At 53.3% G+C, this 7,788-nt stretch overlaps 1 protein-coding gene across 1 annotated transcript; it reads right to left on the bottom strand.

The window, feature by feature from the left end:
• Window positions 1-2,731: 2,731 nt before the first annotated feature.
• LOC123187015 (putative disease resistance protein RGA3) lies at window positions 2,732-6,244 on the bottom strand. Its single transcript, XM_044598760.1, has one exon. The coding sequence runs from the start codon at window positions 6,059-6,061 to the stop codon at window positions 2,819-2,821; it is 3,243 nt and encodes a 1,080-aa protein (XP_044454695.1). The 5' UTR covers window positions 6,062-6,244; the 3' UTR covers window positions 2,732-2,818.
• Between the last annotated feature and the right edge of the window lie 1,544 nt (window positions 6,245-7,788).

Raw genomic sequence — 7,788 nt, 5'->3', positions numbered from 1 at the left:
CATTTCTCGGATCCCCCATGTATTTCCCCGTTGTTTCCTATGCGAGCTGGGTCCCGGTTATTTTGTCTCGAACCACGGGCCACGGGCCGAACAGTAGAGCGGAGGGAGGAGATGAATGAAGTTAAGTTGTGGCCCACGAAACGAAACGCGCAGCACACAGCCACAGGACGGACAGAAGATATCTCCCTCGGTCTCTCCAGGCGTCAATGATTGAAGGAGGTGAGCAGCTAATTGCTCTACGCACCAGTAATTCACCGGAGAGGAGAAAAGAGGAAGAATCTTTGGTGCATTGCCATCCACCGTGTCCGTGCGTGTGATGGATCATCCATCAGGTGGTAAAACGAGCGATGGCGAAAGCGCGGAGCAGGTATAGTGAGTGGCTGCTGGGTGCGTTGAACACCACAAGTGGTGTACGTGATTTTGTTTAATCACAGTCACAGAGGTTTGCGCGCTGCTTTCGTTGCAGTCAAAGGGGCTTTACGCGTGGCTAAGGCGACGAGTGATTTTTTCTTTTCTTTTTAGAAAAGGTAAGGCGACGAGTGATGGTGCCAGCCAGTCAGAAAAGGTGGGGGGGGGGGGGGGGGGGAGAAGAACAAAACCAAATCGTCTGAAAGCCTGGCCTATGGATGGAGGGATGAGCACAAGGAGTTATGCACATCGGTTTAGGCTTTGGGCACGGCAACGTATGTGTATGTGTGTCCAGCACGCGCCTACCTATTGGACTAGTACAACTAAAGGACGACAGCCTTCTGTCAATCCAAAGAGAGAAAAAGAATCGTGTGTCAAGTGTGAACGCCGAGCCGCGCGCGCATCCACACTGCAGCACCCGACAAGTTTCCAAAGCCATGCATATGGATATGGAAGCGATCGACGGCACCACGAGCAATCGAAAAGGAGAGGAGAGGGTGCCGCAATGCTAGTGTCTCAACCCGTCCGATCCTCGCATCCACGTCAGCCTTGAGCGTGTGGAAATGTCAAACCGTGGAATACTCAGGACGGCCTCGCCAGCGTCCACGTGTCGGCACAGGACCGGGCGGCCATGGATTAGAACAACATCTACTGAATTTCGCCATGTTCTCTGGCAAAAGATTTTCAGAAACTGCTTTTTTTTTGTGTGTGTGTGTTTTCGGGAAGTTTTTCTTTTTTGCGGGTGAAAAGAGTGTATATTAATTAAGTAATGTGTCTACACTCAGTTTCACAAATCATACATAAATCCTCCGGCCCAGAGCTACACCAAATATAGTGAGCAGCAGCATTGCATGGCCTGCCTGCATGCACGATTTCGTGACTTCGGACGCCATGCGGCAGGCTCTTCACCTCCTCTACCATACTAGCCACAGCTGATCGATTCATGCATATGTCGTTCAGCATGTCCACTGCTTCTTTACAGTCAAGTTCAATTATCAGGTTGTTATCAGTGTGAGCGAGTGCCAGACCAATTCCTTCGAGGCAAGCAGCTAGCTCCGCCTCAAGCGGCGAGTAGCATGAAACGGAGATAACGACAGGACGAGAAAATCACAGCTCCCTTGTCCCGCAACACCACCCGTACCCTCTCTCCATGCACATAGGACTAGGAGCCATCCACATTGAGTTTTGCCCATGCCCATCCAATCCAACACGAGGCTACATCCACCTAGGCACCACTGTTTCAGCATGTGGCGGTTTGTTGGCCTGCACACTGTAACACCATCTTACCTTTCATAATATTCCCCTTGGGATACTGTTTTTTATGCACACAAGGGACTCGATGTATCAATTGAGGAAGCGTCTCGACGGGTGGCGCTGGCTTGTGATGTGTGACCTCATTCCGGCAGTGCCAAGCACGCCAGAAAGTCATCAAAATGATCATGCGCTGGGTCTCATTGCAGCCGGCTAGGAGGTGTAGTAGCCACTCCTTCCCGGTGTACTGAATGTCAGCTCGAGCTGGTAAAGGCCAAGACTCCCTCATGGCGTCCCATAACGCACCCGCCATCGGACATCTGCATACGGCATGGAAAGTATCCTCCCGTTCAACGCCACAAACAGCACACATGCCAGTTTTTTCCGGTAAGTACTGTATCAGAATCCCACCACTTGTCACGGTAACATATATCTGAGCGGCTGTACTAAGCTAGAAAACACATGGAATGGACAACATAGAAGCATGTACTAAGCTAGACATCGAATACGTTTTGGTAATGTTAAAAATAAGATGTTAGATTTTTAAGCGCGTGCATGGCGCTTTCGAGCCCGCTTTGTTCCCGTCTCTTCAGTTTGGCGCCTTCTGGTATAAAATTCAACGGGGAATATCTATAGGTCCCGACAACCTCCCATCCGCTAGTCATTCCTTTTGTTTTTTGAGAAAACCCCAGCCATTGGTGCAGCCTTACGATCATGCTCACCTCCTGGTGCAGTTGACTGACTTGGAAGTTGGAACCGGCAACGCGCGTCGCGCGGTTGGTGCTAAATGCGGAATAGTAGTTACTTTCGTAGTCCCTTGTGTTTCTTTCCTCTAGCGAACCCTTGAAAGCAAGACTAATATGGGGGTAGTTTCTACTCCTACTTTGTTATTAATCGATTTCTTTGTTTTACGTTCAGCACAGCACAGTACAATAATAAAGGCAAGCTGTTCCTAAATGTGCTGATAATGCTGACCCCATCGTGTCTTGCATGCTCCAGAAAGAAAGTTTGGCTTCTCAAAGAAATGGATCAGCTGATCCTAAAGAAAATGGATCAGTTGCAAGCAACGCAATGAACCCAAGTTAACAATGAATGAATGAAAGTTTTGCCACGCCAGGAGTATATATAGCACACTAAAAAAAGTACAAAAAAAAATCGATCAGCAAATGTGTACCCTGGGAATCGAAGAAATTCTAGCGCTGCCACGCAGCTTCTGCGCGAGCGTCGGGTGGCATCGGTTCACCTCGATGGATTTCAACGACGGCGGCATGGCGTCCTCGGGGAACTCAAGGAAGTCGCCGCAGTCAGATATCTGCAGTTTCTCCAGGGACTGCAGGTTCTGGAAGAACACCCCCAGCAGCCTGTCCGTGACGACGCATCGGCTCAGCGAGAGGCTCCGCACCGACGACAGGAGCTTGACGTTCACCTCGCTCTCCCCTGCGTACTTGCTGATGCTCAAGGCGCTGACGGCCAGCGCGTGATCCCGGTGCAGCAAGTCCTGCTGCAGCAGCTGGAGGGCCTCCCCGTGGACGTCCAGCGTGAAGGAGCTGGATTTGGGGGAGAAGGCCATGTCCAGGTAGTAGGAGCTGCTGTCCTTCTCTATCCTCATCTTCTTCACGGTGGCCGGCACCCGGGGCAGCTTCGCCAGTCTGGGGCAGTTGAGGATGAGTATCTCCTGGAGACGAGGAAACGCACGGTCGCTCGATTCGGCGCTCCACTCGACCAAACTGGGCATGTCATTCAGCACCAGTTTCTCCAGCGACTGGAGCACGCCGGAGCCGTACAGCCTGTGGTCGATCCGAGCAATGGCGTACATCTCTTTGATGTGCAAGACTCTGAGGTCAGGAAGCTGGCTCAGGCATGGCAGCACTCGCCAGTTCCTGCAGTTTACGAGATTCAGGTGGCTCAGGCTCGCCAGCAGGTTGCTCTCCAACCAGCTAGGCGACGATGCGCCCTGGTACCTCTGGATTTGTAGCTCCTCGATCCTACCGTTCGGCTGGAGCCCCTCGAGGACTTGCTCGTGTGAGTCCATGGAGGTGGAGCAAGTTCGCCGGTCCCCCAACTTTGGGGGCTCCCATTCTAGCTTCAGGGTCTTGAGAAAATCTTTCCTGCCGAGCTGAGCCTTCTGAGCTTCTTCTTTGTTGGCGACGGCCTGAAGCCCCTTCACGGTGAGCGTGCCGTGGATGGAGTGGATGCCTGCGAGCTCTTCCATGCCATGCCCCCTTCCCCTGTCGGCGCAGAACTCTACTGATCCCTGGAGTTTCTCCAGCCTCCCGATGCCACGTATCATGGCAACGTACTTCATGTCCATGTCGAGGTGCCGAAGGTTGATCAACCTGCTCATGCCATCACCCGGGAACCCATGGTCGCCATCAAGCTTGCAGTCTTTGCCGAGAGACAGTGTCTGTAGGTGCAGCAGCTTGGTAACCGCGGCCGGAATGCTCCTGACAGAGTCGGGCAGACCTAAATACCGCAGATGCTTCAGCTTGCCGACGCCTTTCGGCAACTCGGTGATGCGTGTGCCGGCAAAGTCGACCACTCTGACGGCCTTGAGCTGCTTCAGTACATGGTTGTCAATGGCGGAAACAGCAGTGCCCGAGCTTGAGTGGCCATCATCGAAGATTAACAGTGTCCGCAGCTTCTTCAACACAGGGTTGTCCTTGAGCTGTGCTAGGGCAAGGCAACCTCCGCCGGTCAGGGATAGGTGTCGAACACTTGCCGGGATGCTACCCCTTCTTCTGACAAGATCATCGTTGCTTAATCTCAAGAACCCGGTCGCGCAGACTGACACCTGCTCATGGATGGCAAAGCAGGTCGCTCTGCCATCCCTGGAGATGGTTTTGAGCATGGACCTTGCCTGTAGCGCTCTGACGTATTCTCTCCCGACATCCTCCATGCTCTGGCCGTGGTCACCGCGGATGATGCCATGTGCAATCCACATCTTGACCAACGTTTCAGCCTCGAACTCCCATTTGTCGGGGAACATGCTGCAAAATTTCAAGCAAGACCGCAGGCTGGACTCGTAGGCAGCGCCAGCAAGAGGAACCTCACCGGCGTACCATGACCCTACCTTCTCCAACAGTTTCTTCCAGTCTTTCTTCCGTTGTTTATTCCTCACCATGCCGACGATAGTTTTCGCCGCCGATGGCGAGCCCCTCAGCTGCTCCGCGACACTCCTGATCACACCGTCGAGAACCGGAGTTTCTTTATGGGCGTCACCGAAGGCGGTTTTCTTGAGCACGAGGACGAGGTCGTCGGCACGGAGCCCATTCAGCGGGATCTTGGTGCCGGCACCGAGCACCTTGGCGCAGATGGTAGCTCGGCACGTCACCAGGATCCTGCTCCCGTTGCCTCCGTCCCGGAACGGGGCTAGCACGTCCTCCCAAGTTGTCCTCATCTTCTCCGTCCAGTCACGGCCGGACTCGTCGTTGCACACGTCGTCGAGCACGAGCAGGCACCTCCTGGAGCCGACCAGCCCGCTGATCGCCTGCTGTAGCACGCCGAAGCTCATCCCCGCGGCGGCGCATTTCTCCTCCACGCCGCTTGATCCGGGGATGGACCTCCAGATCTCGGCCAACAGCTCGGTCTCGGTGAACATGCATCCAACGCTCGCCCACACCATCAGATCGAAGTGCTTCTTGTTGTTGTTCCCGTTGATTCTCTCGTCATGCCATGCCCGCCGAGCGATCATGGTCTTCCCGATGCCGCTGTGGCCGATGACCGCCACGACATTCTTGTTGCTGCTGCTGCTACTGGGCTGGTCGCTGACGTCGTTGAGCAGGGCCGAGACGAGCCGGCCATACTCCCGCTCGTACCCCACGAACAGTTCTTGGCCCGTCGCCCCCGGTAGCAGCGGGCCAGTCGCCTTTCGTGACACGGAGCGCGAGTATCCTCGGCCCCGGCTGCCGCCGGAGTCGTTCCGCGGCAGCTGGGCGAGATCCCGCAGGCTCTGCTGGATAAGCGGAAGCTCGTCCAGGAGTTTCTTGAGCCGGTTGAACGCCTTGTCCCTGCCGATCAGCCGTCGGCCGGCTCTGGCCGCGGAGTGAGCAACCTGAGCGACCTTGTTGTCGCGCAGGTTGGACATGACGATGTCGTCGTAGGTGAAGACGTCCAGGACGGACTCCACATCGTGGATGGCGTCGACGAGCCGGCCCACCCAGCTAGCCATCCCGCCGCCGGCGGAGACGTCCTCGTCGGAGCGCCGCAGTTCAGCCTGCTGCTGCACGGCCTCGACGGTCGCGGTCATCTCCTCCAGGACATCTACAAGCTGACGGAGGTGCTTGGTCAGATGTTTGAAGCTCGAGTACTTGCTGCTCACCAAGGATCTGGCCTCGCCGATGAGCTCCTTGATGATCGGCGAGAATACCCACCCACCAACCACCAGCAGCGTGCTGGCCGGCATGGCTACTTGGTGCAGCACTTGCTGATGGCTTGACGACAAAGCCGTGCCGGCCGAAGGATCGATCGAATCTATAGCTAGCTAGCTAGAGGCTTGCCCGACGTGATTAAGTAGCTAACTGCTAACCTATTTAATCAAGATCGAGCACACTCATGCGGGGGAAGCTGAGCTAGCGGAGAAGGGATGTGCGCGGTTTACGCGTGCATACCGCGGGATCGTGCCCGTCCGATGGTTATGAAGTCACCGCTCGGTCAGGCAGGCTCAGAATGTATCCTGTGCACCAGGCGCATCTATCAATAGCTTTCAGGCCATTATATTAGATGAAAAAATGATGTGTCTAGGGCACATCTAGATGAAAAAATGCAACGGATAAGATTTCGCCACATGTCGGACTGTAAGATGTTTACGGAAGCTTTTGTTATATGTGACCCGCACTTCACATCCCATTCTTCCATCAATAAATTTTTTTTGTTTGTTTTTTCTGACCCAAACACAAAAAAAAAATGGTCATATATTTTGAACCGAATGTTTGATTTTGAATTTGTTTTGATTTTCAACATTGTCTTGATGAGATCTTTTTAACAAGATCCATGTCGAAAATGCTTTTCGATTATTATTATTATGTTGCCTTTTGAAACTTCACTTGAAATTTTATTTAAGCATGTGCACGTGGGATCGATGTGTGGATGCATGGAGAGGTAGAGTTTGAAAAAGTTAATATAAGTTTCAATATGAACATATAAATGTTACAGTTACTTTTGAAAATAATAATAATAAATTTGAAAAATATACTCAACATTGATCTTGTTTTGAACATGTTGTCAAAACAAAAATGGTGGTCAAAGAAAAACAAAATTCAGAGGAACAGTTCAACATATATGACTATATTTATGTTTGAAGAAAGCAACGTAATAAACAACACCTGCTCAATGATGGGGGAGGAAAGAGTGGAGTGAGGGTTCTCTTGTTGTTAACATGATATGAGGCCTTTTTTTGCAAATTTGGAGCAAATCATATAGCAGGACTGGCAGCTGGGAGGCCTCGGCGTAATCCGATCACCCGTCGTCCACCACCGTGTGTGGCGCTCCTCGCATCCAACCATCGTCGCACGCTTTGTGTCCGCTGTCATCACGCAGGGAGCCATATGAGGAGGGCCAGGTGTTGTAAAGTCCTGTTGGGGAGGGGCCGCTCATCAAAATGCTTCATTTTACACATCAATTAAGCACTACTGACATGGATATTAGCCTTAAATCAAAGATGTTAAGGGGGCTAGGGCCCCTGCTGGTCCTCCCCGTCTCCGCCACTGCAAGCAAGCATGTGCCACACTCCGCGGCTCATGTGTCTCCGCGTCTACATGGCCAGGGGCCAGGCGTCACTGCAGGCCACGGACCGGCCGGCCAAGTCATGCGTCAACGGGCAGGCCACGGAGCAATCAGGCAGAGCATGAGCCGATCGCTCCGTCCAGCCGTGGGAGCCGTTCCGGTGAATTTCGCGCTGCAGCAGATCGCGCGAGCCCTCACGCGGAGAAGACGCTGTTTCCCCTAATGCCATGTCGCACCGATTTCCCCGTTGTTTCTTGGCACCGATCATCCACCGTGCATCTATCGATCTTGGCCACTTGAGGAGACGCAGAGGAGAAGAATCTTTCTTGGCCAGTGGGCATCCACCACCGTGCGTCTACCGATCAGGTCAGGTGGCAGCGAAAGCTCGAAGCAGGTGGCCGCCGGCGC

Source organism: Triticum aestivum, chromosome 2A, assembly GCF_018294505.1.
Source record: "Triticum aestivum cultivar Chinese Spring chromosome 2A, IWGSC CS RefSeq v2.1, whole genome shotgun sequence".
NCBI lineage: Eukaryota > Viridiplantae > Streptophyta > Magnoliopsida > Poales > Poaceae > Triticum > Triticum aestivum.
This window is presented reverse-complemented; position numbering and strand designations above follow the sequence as displayed.